Genomic DNA, 21,499 nt, shown 5'->3' on the forward strand with positions numbered 1-21,499 from the left:
AAATATCACCATTTTATAGTCAGGAAAACTAAAGCTTAAGACACAGCTGTTTAACAAATGATTTTCTGCTAATAATGCAAATCTTTTCTGGGCCACTAATATAGAAAACATAACAAAACATAATGTCAGTCTTTACAAATAAAAGAAAATAAAGAAAATCAGATACATCAAAAAATTATTTTAAAAAATCCTTAGGATCTATAAAACAGTATATAATTATAAGACAAATGTCAGTTTCTGAACAGACCAGTGATCAAAGGATATGAACAGATCACTTTCTAAAGAGAAAATAAAATGCAAATTGTTTAACAACAGGAAAATATGAGAAATTTCCCCCAAATTAGAGAAATTCATTTTGGAGTAATTTCAAGTACCACTAGTTTTCCAGAAAAGCAAAAACAAGAAAAAAAGATGAGATGTAAGGGCTCAGATAAAGGAAAGGGGTACTCTGGGTACCAAACTTTTGGTAGTGTGCATCTCTGCAAATAATTTAGCAATCTTACTATTGGCATTTAGCAAAACCAGACAAAATAAGCATGCTTATTAAAACCTGACCCTAAAACACCAAACATAATGGTTCTCTACATTTGTAATCACAAAAAACAAAAGACAAAAACTTCCTTCCACATGTCTTATGGTGGTCTAGAGGAGGTGACCCTGGGTTCCTTCAAGCCACCCTGATGGGCTTCTACCACCTGGGAACACAGATCTGGATATCACTGGGCAAGTCAAATACACAGTGGCTCTTGCCCTCTCTCAACTGGCCACTTAAGAGATATATTTACTGGCCATGACAAGCTATAAAATATCCTTTCTTCTTAACCATTCTCTTTCCATTTCTGAAACTGAATAAAAAGTGGAACTGACAGTGCTAACAAACAGATCATTTCTAAACGATCTGTCAACATTCACTATTGATGAGAATCTAAATACGTAGCTAAGGGATGCCACAATACACAAAATGCCAGGCCCAGTCAGGAAGAATTGAGTGCAAATATGATCTTAGACCCTTAACTGTGGGACTCTGAGCAAAGACTTCACCTCTCAGCTTTAGTTTCCTCATCTGTAAAATAGAGACAACACTAGTACTTGCTTTCCAAAGTTGTGAAGATTAAATGAGATAACATTTGTAAAGTGCTTAGTATAATACCCAGAACATACTAGGTGCTACATAAATATTGGCTATCATTATTATTATTATCCAAAAACCAACAAGACATTCTCCTGAGAACTACATTGGCTTCTCTTTGACATTTGTGTTATAAACAAAATCAGAAAACAAAAAGAAGTTGCAGATAAATACAGAAGGATAACAAGAGGCAAACACAGCAGATGTCAATATCATTTTATCACACACCCAAAGACAAGAAAAAGCATCATTTCATGGACCTTTGAGTCATTTTATACTGCAGATCAAGGATCAATGTCTGCAAAATGTCCACAATGAAAATAACTTCAGGTTGAGTTCAAAATCAGGAAGAAGCAGCAGAAAAAATTCTACAAATAACTTCACAACAGCCTACAAATTAAAACCACCTTCACCTTGATCATACATAACTTTAATTCGAAAAGGAGACTAGGTAAGGATAGAAACTACAGTACAGAAGAGTTAAGGAATGAGAGAGGTTCAAGGTTTATAGATGGCAGAGGCCTTAAGTCTAAATATGACTATTTTCTCCGAGAAAATAATTAAGAAATGCCAAATAATTTCACCTGCCAAAAATGGAAATTGACAGGAAAGAACTCATTAATAATATGGAAGTTATTCTTGAATCAGCTGTGTACACTCAGAGATCTAAAGCAAAGTTCTACAGTCAGAGATCTAAACCAAAGTTCTAAAACAGAGATCACAATGCAAAACTTCTAGAAGACTAAAAAAAGATAAGAGTTATAACTGCAAACTAATACACTGAAATAAGTGACTAATGATTTAAAAAGAAAAAACAGGAAAAAGAAAAAGTAAGAGACATTAACAGTAATAATTTTATTAAGAAATCTGGCTCATGAGAATCAACTGTCATCACAAGAAAACCAAAAAGTCTCAACTACCCTCACCAGGAAACACTTAATCTCAACAAAAAGAAAGAGATTTGGCTACCATAAGAGAAAGACCTGTCTGAAGAGTAAACCCATGTGTAAAACCTTTCAGATAAAGTTAAGGAAGGCACTTAAGCAGTAAGGCTCCAAGGTACAGCAAGTCATCACAAGAAAAGCAAGTTTGGTGAGAAATCCAAACTAACCTGGGGCATTCAGGATCAAATAAAAACAACAGACAAAAATATGGAAAAAAGTTGCAAAAAAGGGTAATTTTTTCTCCACTCAAATAAGAAGCTCTTACCATGTTTGAGCTGTTCAGCACTATCCTTGATGTGCCCTGATGAGCAAACAGACATGGGCTTCATAACCAGGCCGGGAAAATTATGTACTTCTGATATGCACAGGAAGGAGCCAACTTACTGAAAGACAGCCTTGAAGACAGTATTTTCCCCACTACCAAGTCAGTTTGTTTTTAATATCAAAGACCAAAAACAACAGTAGTACTTTGCTAGCCACTAAACTACAAAGCTGTGGGTGGCCCTACAATATCAGCTGGCAAAAACCTGTTCCTTCCCAACACCACCTGAAGGCTGATTTCAACACATGCTTATAAAAATTTTGAATAGATGGGAAAATAAATGATATGTAGGTGAGAATGTCCTACACACATCAAAAGTAACTAAGATTCTTCAAATGATATTAGATAAGCTTGGTTTGATGAAATTGGTCAGGAAGATCTGCTCAGCAAGATGTTCATGGCTGTCAGTAGCAAAGCCCTCAGAGAGAGCATAAAATCAAAGAGAAGGAATTTCTATAGTTCTTGAGAACCAGGACTTGATAATCTGGGGTCCATTAACTTCTTTTTAAAAATATTTTGATAATTACATTTCAAAAGAAATTGAGAAGAATCAGGCAGCCAGGTAAGAAGAAAACTAAAATTAATTAATCAGGAGGACAAAAACCCATAGAAGAAGGGAATATTTAGGAACAGAGAAGGGTCAGTAATAAATGCTCCAAAGCAGATCATCAGAAAGAAGATTAAGAAAGGCTAAAAGATTGGGGAAGAGTTCACTATTAAACTATGAAAAGGCAAGTGTCAGCTGAGTGATGACTTTTGAAGGTGGAGGGCAAAGGGCTGAGAGGGAGACAGAAGTGGAGAGACAAGGAGAAAAGAAAGAATCAGGAAAGGCTTCTAAGAGAAGAAGATAGGAAAGAGTGATTACCCAAGAAAATGCTGGGTTAAGAGAAGGCAAGATAATTTCAAATTAGAACAGATAATACATGAAAGAGAGAATTAATTTGAGCTGGAATAGGAACCATAATGGACCTTTAATGCCCAAGTAATTAATGTAATTTTTACGCTATAAGAAATAGAGAATTAGTGAAGAGGAGTGATGTCATGACTTCTTCAAAATCCAGAAAATAACAATGACAACTGAGTGAATGATAAATCAGAGATGCAAGAAACCAGTTGGGAAAGTTATTAAAATAGTCTAAATGAGAAAGAACAAAGCCTTGAATTAAAATGGTGGCAGTAGACATGAACAGATGGAAAACATATTTTGCAGGTAGAATCAAAAAGATTTAACAATTGACCAGAAAAAAAAAAAATGGCAATGATAAACAACATTTTGAAATGGAGTAATTGAAAGGGTCCACAAAACAAGGTCTCACAAACTGATCTGGCCATTTGAAAAAGTACATGTGACTAGCAAGAATTAAGAAAGTCATGCAAATTAAACATTATGTTGATGGTAGAATTAAAGTGTGTCATCTAAGAGGCCCTTTGAATACCAGATTATTTTATACAAATAAGTATTAAAGAGTTCAATGAATGGCTTAGCACCTTACATATAATAGTTATCCCCAAATTTTTTACTGAATGAATTGAATGATAATATTAATACAAATTTTGTCAGACATAAAAATAGAACTGTTTCTATTGTTCATTTTCTCATAATATTAAATAAATTAAGAAAAGATTATATTGTTTTCTTGCTGAAACACGATCAGCAGAAAGACAAATAACTTTAAAAGTTGTAAAAATACATAGGAATTATCTTCATTCAAAAAACATGTAATTCACAGTTTCAAGAAGAATTCTCAGATTGCCTGTCATCTAGGGGAAGGAGTAGAGGAAGGGAGGGGAAAATTTGGAAAAATGATTTCTTGTAAATAAAAAACTATAAAAATTAAAAAAAAAAAAGAATTCTCATTTTCTGTTCTTTTGTCTTTTGTGTACATGAAAAAAAATTTTTTTTGGTGTTTGTTTAGAATTTAAAAATAAAATTAAAAAAGAAGAATGTATCTGTGATGAAAACTTAACTACACCAATTCAGAAACACAGAAATCTAAATAACACAAAAGCATTAGCCTCAAAATTATTTGGAAGTAGTGTCCTGCCCACTTAAAAAACTCCACACCCCTTTCTTTGTCTAGCCTTGACCCACTCTTGACCTAAACTAGTGCTGCAAGTCCAGGAAAAGAACTGCAATGGGTCTATCACTACAAAGAATGGACAAAACAGACAGTCCACTCACAGATCATCAAAGTTCCTCTCCCTTGCAATTTTTAAACTGGTAAACAGCAATGGTATTTTGTAGTCCTTTTTTTTTTGTATATAAGATTTTGAATAAAGACTTTTGGGAATCCCCGTTGTTTTACCTGGATATGCTGTGCAGACAGATCAGGAGTTGCAAAGTACAGCTGGTTGACACCTGCAGCATCTGGGGCTGTGAGGAACACTTTTCCTGGAGTGGAATCTTGCCTGGCAAGAATTACTTTGCTTGGAGTGGCGCCATCATGATTGGTTAGGATGAACTGCTTGCCTGGCGTGCTCTGACCCAGAGCTGTCACAATCTGAATTTTCTGGCCGGTCTGCTGGTCTGTAACAATCTAACACATTCATTTTGGTTTATTAGTCTATATTACTGTTTCATTCTGGTGCCTCCAGGGACATAAAAAATGAATCCTATAATGGCAACATAGAAGTAATCCTATAACTTTTATACCCAGGCTAGGACAAGGATTGGTGACCTATTATCTTGAAATAATTCTTTGTTATTGTTCTGCCACTGCTAATGGCCAAGAATTGTCCTATTCATCTGCATACTCTGGCTGGGATCTTTGGGTGCCCTTTCCATTTCCAGATCTGAAGGACCTATAAGACCAAACTCCATTTTATTTATTGGCCTCAATCTATATTATTGCATGCAGTAAGAGAAGCGCTGGATTGCAAGTCAGGAAACACGGGTTCAAATCTGAAAGTTGCCTCTAGTTTATCTAGGAGAGTCTGCACTTAACCTCACAAATATTTTATTGTTACCTTCATTTTGGCTTATGTTATTCCATATCTACAGCTATTCAAGAGTTAATCTCGTATAAATAACTGAATACATTTTAGGAAGTTTATATTAAGAGGATTTGTAAACAATCTACAAGTCAGAGGGAAAGGTCTTCAGGAAATGAGGACAAAACACACTCCAGGCCTAGAAGATGACCAGCACAAAGACATTGAGTTGAGATGAAACATGTGGGAACAGAGAAAAGGCCATTCAGTAGCACCATCAATTGCTGAATGGGGAATAACAGGCAATCATTCAAAGTTTGCTAAATGCCTATCATATGCCAAACACTGAGAGAAAAGGCAGTCCCTGCCCTTCAGGAGTTCACCATCTAATGGGAGAGAAAATATATTAATATCTATAAAATAAATTACAAACAAGTTGGAAAGAATTCACAGAGGGAAGGCACTTGGATTAAGTGGGATTGTCTTCACATAGAAGATAGGATTTCTTAAGACTTTGAGATAGGCAGGTAAGTCAGTCATTGGAGCAGAAGAGGTAGAGTGTTCCAGATATGGAGAACAACCAGAAAAAAAATGCAGCTGAGAGATGGAGTGTCTTGCTTGTGAACAGCCAGAAAACCAGTCACTGGATTGAAGAATACATGGAAGGATTATAAGGTAAAAGAAGACTGTGGGAAAGATTTTGTGTTTCTTTCTGAAGATAATAGGAGCCACTCAAGTTTGCCTGGAGGGTTATGAAGGAGGTGGGGGACGGAGGGGGGTGACCTGCCCTTTAAAGTGACTGAATAGAGGATGGACTGGAGTGGGGAGAGACATAAAATGGACAGACTCACCTCCAGGCTATTACAACAGGCCTAGAGAGGTGACCTAGGCCTGTATCAGAGTGGGACTAGTGTCAGGGGAGAGAAGGAGGTAGTCAAGAGATGGCGCAGAAGTGCTATCAATATTCCTTGCTGATACCTTAGATATGAAGGGTGAGAGACAGGCATTCAGGATTACTCCTAGTTTGTGAACTTGAGAAACTGAGAGATTGTGATGTCCTCTACAGGAATAGGAAAGAAAGGAGGAAGAGGGGATTAGGGGGATGCGTTCAGGTTTGGACATACTGAGCTCAAATTTTCTATGGGCATGAAGTTCAAGTTGTCTAAAAGGCTTATTTGCAATGTATAAGAAGACCTGAAGCTGATCTTGGTGACTGCTCCTATCACTTCCTGGCAAACATAGGGAGAAGAAACGGAAGCAAGTGTAAGATTTTCTATTCTTGGGCAAAAGATCACTGCAGACGGCAACTGCAGTTGTGAAATTAAAAGACTCTTGTCCTTGAAAGGAAAGTTCTGGCAAATTTGGACAGCAGACTAAAAAGCATACATGTCACCTTGGCAACAAAGGTCTGTATGTCCAAGCTATGGCCTTTATAGGAGCAATCTATGGTTGTGAAAACTTGCCATAAGGAAAGCCAAGTACCACAGAATCAAGTTCTGAAATATAGTGGAGAAGACTTTGAGAGTCCCTTGGAGAAATCAAATCAGTCAGTATTTAACTTCACTGGAAGCTTCAAATACTGAAACTGAAGCTGACTGGAAAAGCTCCCTGGATGTTGGGAAAGACTTAAAGGCAAAAGATGGCATAGGATGAGATTTCTAGATAGTGCCAAGGAAACAACAGACAACATGGACAGTCTTTGAGAGACAGTGGAGGAGAGAAGGGCCAGATTTTCTGTGGCTCATGGGGTCATAGTGAGTCAGACACAACTGAACAACAACAGAAACAGTTTATGGACAAGGTGTGCAGAGTTTTAGAAGACAAAGAGATTAATTTCTATTTGATTTTAACAGCAAGGAGTCCATGGAGAATACTGACTCTGGTAGCAATGGGAATTAACAGTGGGGAAAAATGTGAGTCAGGGAGAAAGGTGATGAGGATCTGACTAGTGTGGTGGCAGCGAGAGCAAGGAGGGAGGCAGGTATGAGAGCTGCCGTGGACAGGGAATAGGGCAAGTGCATGGTGTCATGGTGAGAGCTGGGCTTGGCATAAGGCCCTAAGGTCAGGTTCTGCCTCAAAAACTTCCAGCTATATAGCCCCAGGCAAATGACTCAACTTGTCTGAAGTGACTTTAGCCTCATCTCCAAGAGAGGTTTTTCCTGCTCTAAGTCTGATTCTATGATCCCTGATATTTAAAAACTGACTGGATATGTGGGGTGAGGAAGAGTGAAAATCAAAGATAATGTTAGGACTTAAGAGATTGAAAAATGTACATGATGTTCAGAGAACTTAATTATGTTAGAACCAAAAGCTACTGCCCATGGCTAAGTGCTCAAAGGACACGAATATATATTTCTCATTTCAAACTATTTACAAATCCTTGATTTCCAATTTCTGTTAGTTTGGTTATTGACATAGTCAATTACATTAATAGTTTTCCTGATATTGAACCAGCCCTGCATCCTGATATAAATCCTACTTGGTTATACTTATTATCCTAGAGATAAGCTACTAAAATCTCTTTGCTAATATTTTAGTTAAGATTTTGCCAACATTATATCCCAAAGAAATACTAAAGAAGGGAAAGGGACCTGTATGTGCAAGAATGTTTGTGGCAGCCCTCTTTGTAGTGGCCAGAAACTGGAAACTATGTATATGCCCATCAATTGGAGAACGGCTGAATAAATTGTGGTATATGAATGTTATGGAATATTATTGTTCTGTAAGAAATGACCAGCAGGATGAATACAGAGAGGCTTGGAGAGACTTACATGAACTGATGCTGAGTGAAATAAGCAGAACCAGGAGATCATTATACACTTCAACAATGATACTGTATGAGGATGTATTCTGATAGAAGTGGATATCTTCAACATAGAGAAGATCTAATTCAGTTCCAATTGATCAATGATGGACAGAATCAGCTACATCCAGAAAAGGAACACTGGGAAATTAGTGTAAACTGGTTGCATTTTTATTTTTTCTTCCCAGGTTATTTTTACCTTCTGAATCCAATTCTCTATGTGCAACAAGAGAACTGTTCGGTTTTGCACACATATATTATATCTAGGATATACTATAACATATTTAATATGTATGACTACTTGCCATCTAGGGGAGGGGGTGGAGGGAAGGAAAGGAAAAGTTGGAACAGATGTGAGTGCAAGGGATAATGTTGTAAAAAATTACCCAGGCATATGTTGTCAATAAAAAGTTATTTAAAAAATTAAAAAGAAATAAAAAGAAATTTAAAAAAAGATTTTGCCAACAATATTCATTAGGGAAATTGATCTATAATTTTCTTTCTCTGTTTTGGCTCTTCCTGGTTTCAGTATCAATACCATAGCAATGTCATAAAAGGAATTTGATAGGATTCCTTTACCTATTTTCCCAAATAGTTTATATTGTATTAGAATTATTTGTTCTTTAAATGTTTGGTAGAAATCACTTGTAAATTCATCTGGTCCTGGAGATTTTTTTCTTAGGGAGTTCATTAATAGCTTGTTTAAATTTTTTTTTTTCTAAAATGGGACTATTTAAATAATTTACTTCCTCCTCTGTTAATCTAAGTAATCTATATTTTTGTAAGTATCCATTTCACTTAGATCATCAGACATACAAATGGGCAAAATAGCTTCTAATTATTGCTTTAATTTCTTCTTCATTGGTGGTAAGTTCAACCTTTTCATTTTTTATATTAGGAATTTGGTGTTCTTTATTTTTTCTAATCAAATTAACCAAAGGTTTGTCTATTTTGTTGGGTTTTTTTTATGAAACCAACTCTTAATTTTATTAGTTCAATAGTTTTCTTTACTTTCAATTTTATTAATTTCTCCTTTGATTTTCAGAATTTCTAATTTAATATTTAATTGGGGGGGGGTAATTCTTTTTTCTAGCTTTTTTAGTTGCATGCCCAATTCACTGATCTTCTCTTTCTGTACATTATTAATGTAAGCATCTAAAGATACAAAATGGGGTTCCCATAAGAACTGCTTTGGCTGCATCTCGTAAGTCTTGGTATATTGTCTTATTATTATCATTCTCATGAATTAAATTATTGTTTCTATGATTTGTTGTTTCACTAACTCTTTAAAATTAACAATTATTAGTTAGTTATTAGTTATTAGTTAGTTTCCAATTAATTTTTGGTCTATTTTTCCATGGTCCTTTATTAAAACTCATTTTTATTGCATCATGATCTGAAAAGGATACATTTACTACTTCTGCCTTTCTGCATTTGATTATGAGGCTTTGATTATGACCTACTACGTGGTCAATTTTTGTGTAAGTGCTACGTACCACTGAGAAAAGGCATATTCCTTTCTATCCCCATTCAATTTTTTTCCAAAATCTATATCATACTTAACTTTTCTAAAATTCTGTTCAATTCCTTAACTTCTTTCTTGGTTTTTCAGTGGTTAGGTTTATCTAATTATGACACAGAGAGGTTGAGATTCCCCCCCAGTATAGTTTTGCTGTTTATTTGCAATTCAACTTCTCCTGCTATACCACTTAGTGCATATATGTTTAATATTGCTATTATTTCTGCCATCTTATTTTTCCCAAGTTAAGACTTTTCCCTCTCCTTGCATCCTTTCCTTCCTTAGTGTTTTGTTTCTGACCACCTCCCTCAATCTTCTTTTCCTTTTCTTCCTCAGTGTTTTGCTTCTGACCACCTTCTTTCCCTTTTTTCAACCCTTCCTTTCTTATTCCTTTACCCTTTTACTTTTGACCCCTTTCCTTTCCCTTCCTACTTTCCCATAAGGTGAGATAAATCTCTATACCAAAATTATGATAGTCCAAGGTTCAAACAATGTTCATCCCCCTTACTTCTTTCCCTCAATTATAAGATTTTTGTTCCTCTCCATGTAATAGAATTTACTCCCATTTTACCTCCCCTTTCCTCTTCTTCCACTACAATGCCCTTCCCATCCCTAATTTTGTTTTTTATCATCACAATAAAGTCAACTTATATCTACACACTCTAAGGTATACCCCTTCTAACTGCCCTGACAAATGTACATTCCTCCAGAGGTATATGTATTATCTTCCCATGTAGGGATGTGAACATTTCACATCTATCATCTTCCCATGTAGGGAAATAAGCATTTTAACCTTTAAAAAAAAATAGGCTTTTTTCCTTCCCTTTTTAACTTTTTATGCTTCTTTTAATTCTTGTATTTGAAGATAAAATTTTCTTCAGCTTTGGTCTTTTCATCAGAAATGATTGAAACCTCCATTTCATTAAATGTCTATCTTTTCCCCTAAAAAATTTAGTTTTGCTAGGTAGTTGATTTTTGGTTGTAGCCCAAGTTCCTTTGCCTTCTGGATTATCATATTACAGGCCCTTTGATCCTTTAAAGTAGAAGCTGCTAAATACTGGTTAAATGTGATTGTGGCTCCTTGATATCTAAATTGCTTTTTTTTTTAGGTTTGCTTACAGTATTTTTCCTCTGATAATTCTTGAATTTCGCTGCAATATTCCTTGGAATTTTCATTTTGGAGTCTTTTTCAGAAGTGATTCTTTCAATGACTATTTTGCCTTCTGGTTCTGGGATATCAGGGCAATTTTCCTTTATGATCTTGAAAAGATGCTGTTCAGGCTCTTTTTTTTATTATGTCTTTCAATAGTCCAATAATTCTTAGATTATTTCTCCTGAATCCATTTTCCCAGTCAGTTATTTTTCCCAATGAGGTATTTTATATCTTTTTTCTATTTTTTTTCATTTTTTGGATTTTGGCTGATTCTTGATGCCTCATTGAGTCATTCACTTCACAATATGTCCAATTCTAATTTTTATTGAATCATTTTCTTCAATTAGCTTTTACCTCCTTTTTTTTTAAACCTCCCTTTGCATATGGCCAATTATATTTTTAAAAGAATTTTAAAAGAACTGTTTTGTCCATTTGGATATTTTTCCATTTCACCACTTCTATTTTTCTTTTTTAAATATTTTTTTAAATAGTTTTTATTTACCAGATACATGCATGGGTAATTTTACAACATTGACAATTGCCAAACCTTTTGTTCTTTTGTTCTAATTTTTCCCCTCCTCCCCCTGCCCCAGATGGCAGGTTGACCAATGCATGTTAAATATGTTAAAGTATAAATTAAATACAATATATGTATACATGTCCAAACAGTTGTTTTGCTACACAAAAAGAATCGGACTTTGAAATAGTGTACAATTAGCCTGTGAAGGAAATCCAAAATGCAGGCAGACAAAAATAGAGAGATTGGGAATTCTATGTAGTGGTTCATAGCCATCTCCCAGAGTTCTATCACTGGGTGTAGCTGGTTCAGTTCATTACTGCTCTATTGGAACTGATTTGGTTCATCTCATTGTTGAAGATGGCCATATCCATCAGAATTGATCATCATATAGTATTGTTGTTGAAGTATATAATGATCTCCTGGTCGTGTTCATTTTACTCAGCATCAGTTCATGTAAGTCTCTCCAGGCCTTTCTAAAATCATCCGGTTGGTCATTTTTTACAGAACAATAATATTCCATAATATTCACATAACACAATTTATTCAGTCATTCTCCATTTGATGGGCATCCACTTAATTTCCAGCCTCTGGCCACTACAAAGAGGGCTGCCACAAACATTCTTGCACATACAGGTCCATTTTCCTTCTTTAAGATCTCTTTGGGATATAAGCCCAGTAGTAACACTGCTGGGTTAAAGGGTATGCACAGTTTGATAACTTTTTGAGCATAGTTCCAAAATTGCTCTCCAGAATGGCTGGATGTATTCACAACTCTACCAACAATGTATCAGTGTCCCTGTTTTCCCACATCCTCTCCAATATTGAGCATTATCTTTCCCTGTCATTCTAGCCAATCTGACAGGTGTGTGCCACTTCTATTTTTCAAGGAATTGTTTTCTTCAGGATATATTTTTTATAATTCACTTTATTTTTAAAGAGTTGTTTTCTTTAGTTAATTTCTGTGTTTCCTTTTCCAAACTCTCCAAAGCTCTCATTTCTTTCCTCAAATTTCTTCTAATTCTCTTTTAAGATCCTTTTTGAACTCTTGCAAGAGACTCTTTTGAGCTGGAGACCAATTTATACCCCACTTTGAGACTTCATCTAGAGACATTTTGCCTTTGCTCTTCTCTTCTGGATTTATATTTTATTCTTCCCTGTCTCCACAGCAGCTACCTCTCAAAGACCCACACTTATTTTTAAAGGTTGAGGTCTGCTTCTAGGCACAGGGGAGATTGTCCCGAAGTTCCTCTATAGGGCTAACTTTACATTGATTGCACTGGGCGGTTTCCCCATTGTGGGTTTGGCCAAGTCCTGCCTGATATGCTGGGATTCACCGGCTTACTATTTGCCTTCTGTAGTTGCCCTGAAGGTCTACAGCTAGCTTGCTAATCCACTGGCCTTCTGAATGACAGGGTAGCTAAAGCTGCTGTATTTTGGCTAAGAACCTCCTGCTAGATTCCCCACATCAAGCCTTTCCACCCTGGGCCTCCCCACACTGCATTTGTACTGGGCCACATTCCTTCCTGACCAATTGAGAAATACCTTTCCTTAGGTCTTTTCAAGATAGTTTATGCTAGAAAATTATTACAATCCAAATGTTTGTGGGTTCTGTAACTTCAAAATCTGTTCAGAGACTTGATTCTGAGGGAAGCCAAGAAGAGCTCAGGCAAAGTCCTGTCCATCCTGGCTCTGCCCCCTTTTCATAATTTTCTTGCGTTGTACTCATTTTCTTTTTTCCAATTTTTCTTTGACTACTCATCTCTTTATTGCTTCTAGGAATTCTTATTAGGCTTGGATCCAATTAACATTTTCCTTCGAGCCTTATAGCTGTTTTATAGTGGTGTATAATGTCCCAAGTTTATGTCTTAGTCCTCCTTGCTCTATAGTAGATTTTTATAGTCAAGTTAATTTTTTTAAATTATTGTTTTCTCATTTTTTTTACAATCTACTTTTTAATTTTGAACTTTATGTTAAAGTTGGGATCTCTTCACCTAGGGTGGAGAAGATATTGAGCCAAGCTTCAGCCCTTTTCATGATGTTATTTTCAGAGCTACTTCTGTGGGACTTTAAATTTTTGGTGCTTCCAAAGTAGTGTGATTCTAGAAGTGTGACCACTGTTCTCATGTGCTCTCTCTGCCCTGTTCTTTACCTAGGAAGGACCCCTGTTTCTCTTGTAACTTCTCACATCAGGCCTTTTCTCTGATCTGATAATGTGACCAGTGCCCCTAACTCTCTTGTGATCAACCACCAGTGCTCCTTTCTACCCTAAATATCCAACCCAGGACTGTGTATGTGCAACAGAGTTGCAAATCATTACCAGCTGTACCCAGTACCAGCAAAGAATCCTTTCTAATCTGTTTCTGAGCAGCTGTTTAATCCCCTTCCCATCTCTGATCTGAAAGTTCCCAAAGCTATGGCTATGCCTGCTGTTGCTGCTGTTCTCTATCCAGGCCTGCCTACCTTTTTAGTTTTCTTAAGTTGGAAAAATTATCGAACCACAACTTTTTGTTGACTCTGGTGCTCCAAAATTTGATTTGAAGCATTATTTTAAAGTTGTTTGGAGGGAAATATTGGGAGAATTCAACTGGATGCATGCCCCTAATTTGCTATCTTGGTTCTACTCCCAAAATAACAAATATTTTTAAGGAGAAGAAACTTTATTAAGAAAATACTAACAAATACTAAAAAATGAATAATAACTGATTGTGAACTACAAGCGCCAACCACTTGTATGAAAGACTCTATTAATAATTGTTCAGATAATCTTCTCATAATGTAGCCTCTAATGCCCACTATCTTGTAAATTCCACAGCTCAAATTTAAAGTTTTTTTCTTCACTAGCAGATAATATTCTTAACAGCATGCAATACATGAACAAAACTCAGAAGCCAGGGATGAGAAATTCCAATCTATTCTCTGACAAATCTTGTAAAAGCTATACATGCACTTTGGTAAGCTATTTTCTTGGTTTTCAATAATAGCTACAAAGTTCTGTGGAGAGTATTTTAGAACTGACAGATTGCAGTCACACTGTCTGATTTCAACTCTGCTCTTACTACTGATTGGCAATCATTTGATTATAGTCTTGAACCAATTCCCTGGCACACTCATGTATGTCCAATATCCATAAACTCTTTATTCCAATGCTTTAGCTCCCTGGCTTATCAAATTCTAATGAAATTGCTAGAATAATCAATGATTTCATTCCAGTCCAACTCAAGTGATTTCTTGAAGGTTCAGAATACTTGGTTTTATGGTATTTCTCTGACATCTGAGAATAGAGCAATGATACCCCAGTGTTCTGAGAAGCCTGGGTTGTTCTAGTCGAAGCACTGCTTTACCATTGAGGGAGAATGAAGGAAGGAGCTTCACTCTTATGGACTGTAGGCTACACAAATGAAACTAAGAGACTGCCTTCTTGTGGGCTTGCCCCAGAGCAAGCCTTTGATAATTCTCTTTCCTATTATCTATCATCTTTTGTAATGGAGGAAGTCATTTATGTTAGTTTCTCACTGAATTTCTTGATCACTATTACTCTGGAGTGAATTCCAAATTTTTTCTAAATTAACTACATGAGAAATGGACATCGTGTCTCCATTTGGGTTGTCATGCTGGCCAAAAATTCAGTGGAATCTCACTGCTTTATCTTCACTCTTTGGAGCATCTAACTACCTTGCTCCTGGAAATTCTCCTCTCTTATCTTCCACAGCCACTGCACATCTCTTTGTGGAAAACACATGGGAATATTATCACCAGATTTCAAAACCCACAGATCAAAGAAAAAATCTTGCAAGAAACAAGGAAAAAAAACAAACAAAAAACAATTCAAATACACTGGAGCTCCCAATAACAATTGTCAGGACTTATCAATAGCCACAATAAGACTGTAGGTCCTGGAATCATATCTATCTGCAATCAAAAGAACTAAACCTGGAACCAAAAATATCACGTCTACAAAAGTTATCCACAATATTTAATGAGAAAAAATGGACATTCAATGAAATTACAGATTGTCAGGACTTTCTATCAACCAAACCAAACTCAATAGAAAATTTAATATATAAGAACCAATATCAAAGATCAGTTTCAATAAACTTAACAAAGTGTTTGTTTTTTAATATAAAAATGCATACTACATGTTTAAGATTGACATCAGCAATAGGATAGCACCAAAAAAAAAAAGATTAGGACAAAGTTGAGGTAAAAATAGAGGCATTAGAAGGGGGAGGAGGGCTCATAGTTCTGAATACCTACTCACACTCGGGATAGGTTAAATAGGTAACACTACATATATATCACCAAGAATATGGCACCTTCCAAAATCTATAAAGAAATAAGCAGAGAGGGATGAGCAGAAGAGAGAAGCAAATGTTGAGGAAAGAAAAAAAGAGGATACATGGGTGGGGGAAAGTTAAGTAATATCAAAGCAAGTAAGAAGCAGAATTAAAGCAAAGAGTTAGCAGGGATAGGAAAGATATGGTGCATGGGAGAAGGGGAAGGAGGGAGATATGTGTGTGTATATGTATATATCTATATATGTATACACAAATATATCCTTGCTTAGCAATAGCCTGTTTGGGTGAAGTAGAAGGGATGAAAGGGGGAAAAAAGAATAAAATTTAAAAGGTGCATAACAGAGAACAAAAGAAAAAAGGAAATAAAGAAAAATGCATCATCAATATAATTTCTTCTATTATTATATATGTTCTTTCTTGAACTGCTAATTTGTTGTAATATATTTTGAATCCTCCCTGATGTTCTGCTTTGTTTTGTTTTGTATTACTTTTCTGGTTTTTTCTATTTTTTTTTTTTTATAAAATAAATTTTTAAAATTTTAAATAGTAAAAATAAAAAAGGTTCAGAAAAATCACAAGTTTTGAGTGAATTCTTTTCATAGTTTCAGGTTCTCTCGCATTAATCTTTACATTCAGATAACTGGTTGTGACAACGCTGAAGTAGCTAGAGCCCTTGAGGGGGAAACAAGAGGCAGCATATGCCTGGCAAATAAAACTTTCACTACCATCTCTCCTCAGATCTCAATGAAGACAGATTAATTCAGAACCTAATAGTCTTGAGAACAGCCAGGCTTCCAGCCCCCTGCCTACCACCTGGAAAGCAGCACCCATGCATATGCAATCCAGGGATCACACTTGCTGGAGCTGCAGTTGCAGCTTGTAGTGATCCAAAGAGGAAAATTCTTGCTACTTAAATTCTCAGAACAATCAGACAGTTTAACAACAGAAGGTGATAAGATTCTATCAGTAGAAATGACATTAAAGAGGCAGCATCACCATCTGCTTTGCCATTGCACCCCAGGATCCTGGGGGTCTTTCCATGTAAGTTGTAAGTGAAACCTTCTGTGTGCTATGACCCATTACGTGAGTTCCTGGAGAATAGGAAGCAGCTAATTTTTCTATTTGTGTACCCAAGCCTTAGCACAATGCTTAGTGCATCAGAAGGACCTAATCCATGCTTTATTCATTCATTTATTTATTACAAAGGGCACTTGTTAATTTTTTTTTAAAGGGAAGAAAATAGTTTTTGGTTTCAGAAAAAATTGCAACCTATCTTCCCTTTCGGAGTAGAAACATAAGAGACTACTAAATAAAAAATGGTATATAATGTCAAATATGGATTCTGTATCAAGTATTTTTACTTATTTTTCTTTGTTCATGTAAAGACAAAAGAAAGTAAAATGAAAGGAAGGAAAATTTTATTAGGACCTATTACATGCCAAACACTTTATAAATCTTCTCTCATTTGACCTCAAAATAATCTTGACAGATGTTATTAAAACCTTACTTTTACAACTAAGGACACTGAGGCAGACAAAAGTAAAGTGACCGTCCAGGGTCATACCATCAGTAAGTATCTGAGATTGGATTTGAACTCAGGTCCAATGCTCAATTCATCGTACAGCCAGCTGCCACACTAAAAATCACTGTGATCCACAAATCTTTTTTTTTTTAATATTTTATTTTTTTTATTTATTATATATTTTTTTATAATATTACCCCTTGTATTCATTTTTCCAAATTATCCCCCCCCCCTCTCTACTCCCTCCCCCCGATGACAGGCAGTCCCATACATTTTACATGTGTTACAATATAACCTAGATACAATACATGTGGATCCACAAATCTTTTAAGAAAATGTAATTCATATGTATAGATTTGGCTGAAAATACATGGCATGGTCTAGGTTAAATCCTCCTTTCACTGTTTTTTTGTCTTTGAAGTGAGACTAGATAATCTTGAATTATTCAAAAGACCCTATTTCTTTGCTTCCCTTTTAGTTTAAATTAAGCTAAACTAATAACATTTTTTAGCATTAAGAGTCTCCTGGAAAGGTAACAAAAATATGCATTGATATGTTTGTCTTAAATATAAAATAAACATACCTCTCCCATTTGCTGTTCAATAATTTGATGAGCAAGTTCTTCTATGGTTGCCATGATCCAGAGCTGCCAGAATGTCCTGCCAAAGAAGGAAAAGTCTCATAAGAAATGTTTATGAGACAATCACACTTGTCTCAAACTCATACACAAGAAAATAAAGTCCAGGAGTTCTCTATTACCTTTAGGATAATAGAATAAAATATAAACTCCTTTTTCATTTCCTTCTCATAAAATCCTCTTTCTTCAAAATGCAACTTTTTGTTAGTACCTTTTATAAAGTCTTTATTTAAAAATTTTATTCTGAACCTACACATTAAAAAAGAGCATTTCTCGACATACACAAAACATACAAAAAAGTATTTAAGAAAATATGAATTTCTGTGTCATGTGGCTTGTTTTTCTATAGTATAGAAAAAGTCTATAGTACTTTCAAAACCTGTCTGTTTTCCTATGAACTTACTTCTGCACATTTTTAAAATGCTTCAATGATTCCCTTTTTTGGCATCAAGACTGTTAACTATCCTCCCTATTTCCCCTCAGCCCAAATTAAAAACTGATTTAAAAAAAAAAGTTTAAAAGCACTTCCATATAAGGATATTCAAGCAAAATTAAACTATAAAGTGATAATGTCCAAAAATCTAAGTTTCTTCCCCTTGTGTCCATCAGCTCTCTTCAGCAAGTTGCTAACTTCCAGGTTCTTTGGAGACATGGTGACCACTGCATTGATCACAGCTCTTAAGTTTCCCAATGTTCTATATAAATTGTTCTGCCAGTTCTGCTCATCTTATTCTGTACTAGGATTCTGTGACATTCTCTCTTTCATTATTTCTTGTAACACTATAATAATCCATTCTGTTAATATGCCAGATTTGGTCCCATCATTCACTGATGTACTTGAAGGACATCTACAGTACTTCCTCAGATTTTAGTCCTTTTTTCTCTCCAATCCCCTTTAATGTGCCCCTGAGAATAAAGAAGTTTATTTTGCTTGTGACTCTTCTTTGGACAGGTTATTTAACCTCTGCCTCAGTTCCCCTCAACTGTAAAATGGCTGTTAGAAGAGTATGGCACATACATATATTCTGTCTACCAGGTGCTTTACAAATATTTGATCTTCACAATAATCTTGGCAGGTCAATATTAGCATTATAAATGCTGGCTATTATTATACACTATGTATTATGTTGAATTATAATTTTTGTGAATATGCCATATTCTCCTAGTAGTCCATGAGCTCAATTAGGTCAAGGATTAATTTTAAGCACATTAGTTGCTTGATAAATATTCACTATATTGAAGGATTCTTGTACTGAAGAGTCAAGAAGCCTCTGTACCGTCTGACCCATAAAGAACCAGTAAATATCACCAAGCAGCTTAAATCATATCAAAAAGGAAGGAAAAAAAGGAATTATAATAAACTCAATCATAATAGCATAAGTACTGCTGGTTTAAAATTGAAGATTTATATGGAAGACCATGTAAATCAGATGAAAAAGTATATAGACATCCTAATGCTACCATTTGACATTACCACTAGCATAGGTCATTCCCAATAACCTTGTATTTGGGCTCCTTCCCTCAAATCTTTCCCTACTTCAGTCTACTCTTCCCAATGTCACTCTCTCCCTGAAACTTCTCAAGCAACTCCTATTTAGCTTTTAAAGACCTTCACAATTCTGTCCTCAAAACTATCTTTCCATACTCAACAGATATTCTTTTCTGCACCTTTGACATTTTACAATCAGCCAAATTAGTCTTCTCTCCATTTCCTACACAGGACACTCAATCTCTGGATCTTTCCTTTGCACTGGCTATTGCAAATACATGGAATACAACTCCTAGAATCTTTTTTTTCCCTCCAGATGCAGCTTAGGCAACATCCAGGGGTTGTCAAACTACGGCCTGCGGGCCAGATGCTGCCAGCTGAGGACGTTTATGCAGCTCGCTGGATTATGGCAAATGGGCTGAGGGGCAGGGACAGAATGTGAGATTCTGTTTTTACTATAGTAAGGGCCTCCAACAGTCTGAGGGGCAGTGAACTGGCGCCCTATTTAAAAAGTTTGAGGACCACTGGTCTACACAAAGCTTTTCCTGATCTCCTCAATGGCTAGAGCCCAACCTTCCTCCCTCCCAAACTGCTTAGTATTTGACTATCTTCTAATTATTTGCTTTATATATTTTTTCTGTATAACTCATGTTCTTGTTACCTCCCCCATCAAAATATGTACTCCTTAGGATTAAGAATTATTTCATTCATTAGAAACTACTATGGCAGAAACTAGGCATTGACTCACACATAACACTATATAGCAAGATAAAGTCAAAACGGGTTCATGATGTAGACATAAAGAGTAATATAAGCAAATCAGAAGAACATAGGATAGTTTACTTCTCAGATCTGTGGAGGAAGGAGTTTGTGACCAAAGAAGAACTGGAGAGATCATTATTGATCACAAAATAAATAATTTTTATTATATTAAATTAAAAAGTTTTTGTACAAAAAAAAAGCTAATGCAGACAAGATTAAAAGGAAAGCAAACTGGGAAAACATTTTTCCATTCAAGGGTTCTGATAAAGACCTCGTTTCTAAAATATATAAGTAACAGACTCAAATTTATAAGAATACAAGTCATTCTCCAATTGATAAAGGGTCAAAGGATATAAACAGACAATTTTCAGATGAAATTGAAATTCTTTCTAATCATGTGAAAAGATGCTCTAAATCACTAATCGGAGAAATGCAAATTAAGACAAGTGTGAGATAGCACTACACACCTCTCAGTGGCTAAGGGGATAGGAAAAGATAATGATGAATGTTGGAGGGGATGTGGGAAACCTGGGACACTAATACATTGTTGGAGTTGTGAACTGATCCAAATATTCTGCAGAGCAATTTGGAACTATGTTCAAAGAGTTATCAAACTATGCATACCCTCTGACCCAGCAGTGTTTCTACTGGGCTTATATCCCAAAGAAATCATAAATGAGGGAAGGGGACCCACATGTGCAAAAATGTTTGTGGCAGCCCTTTTTGTAGTGGTAAGAAACTGGAAACTGTGTGGATGCCCATCAGTTGGAGAATGGCTGAATAAGTTATGAATATGAATGTTATGGAATATTATTGTTCTATAAGAAATGATCAGCAGGATGATTTCAGAGAAGTCTGGAGAGACATACATGAACTGATGCTAAGTGAAGTGAGCAGAACCAGGAGATCACTGTACACAGCAACAAACAAGATTACACAATGATCAATTTTGATGGACTGATCTTATGATGGAGAGAGCCATCTATACCCAGAGAGAGAACTGTGGGAATCGCATGGGGACCACAAGATAGCATTTTCATTCTTTTTGTTGTTTGCTTGCTTTTTTTTTTTTTCTCATTTTTTTTTCCTGTTTGATTTTTCTTGTGCAGCAAGATAACTATATAAATATACATATGCATATATTGGATTTAACATATATTTCTACCATGTTTAACATATATTGGAATACTTGCCATTTAGGAGAGGGGGAAGGGGAAGCGGAGGGAAATTTGGAACATACGGTTTTGGAAGGGTTAATGTTGAAAAATTATCCATGTATATGTTTTGAAAATAAAAAACTTTAATTAAAAAAAAAAAAGAACTATTTCATTCATTGTACTTGTAAATCCAAATAGCAAGCATAGTAAACACTTAATACTTGTTGACTGATCTGAGGCCAAAAGCCCACTTCAAATCCCAGTTCTGCCACTTACAGGTATGAGCCCATGACTGGGCATATTAGATGAGAGGATT

General features: G+C 35.6%; 1 protein-coding gene across 5 annotated transcripts in view; it reads right to left on the reverse strand.

The window, feature by feature from the left end:
- LOC141544764 (nuclear receptor subfamily 2 group C member 1) overlaps positions 1-21,499 on the reverse strand; it is a 266,102-nt gene that overhangs the window by 44,104 nt on the left and 200,499 nt on the right. For all 5 annotated transcript variants that reach the window (XM_074271280.1, XM_074271283.1, XM_074271282.1 and 2 more), the window contains 2 exons: positions 17,722-17,797; positions 4,702-4,932 (listed from right to left, as the gene is read on the reverse strand). In XM_074271280.1, coding sequence (XP_074127381.1) covers positions 4,702-4,932; positions 17,722-17,797 — 307 coding nt within the window. The remainder of the gene's footprint in view (positions 1-4,701; positions 4,933-17,721; positions 17,798-21,499) is intronic.

This window comes from Sminthopsis crassicaudata, chromosome 5, assembly GCF_048593235.1.
Source record: "Sminthopsis crassicaudata isolate SCR6 chromosome 5, ASM4859323v1, whole genome shotgun sequence".
Taxonomy (NCBI): Eukaryota; Metazoa; Chordata; class Mammalia; order Dasyuromorphia; family Dasyuridae; genus Sminthopsis; species Sminthopsis crassicaudata.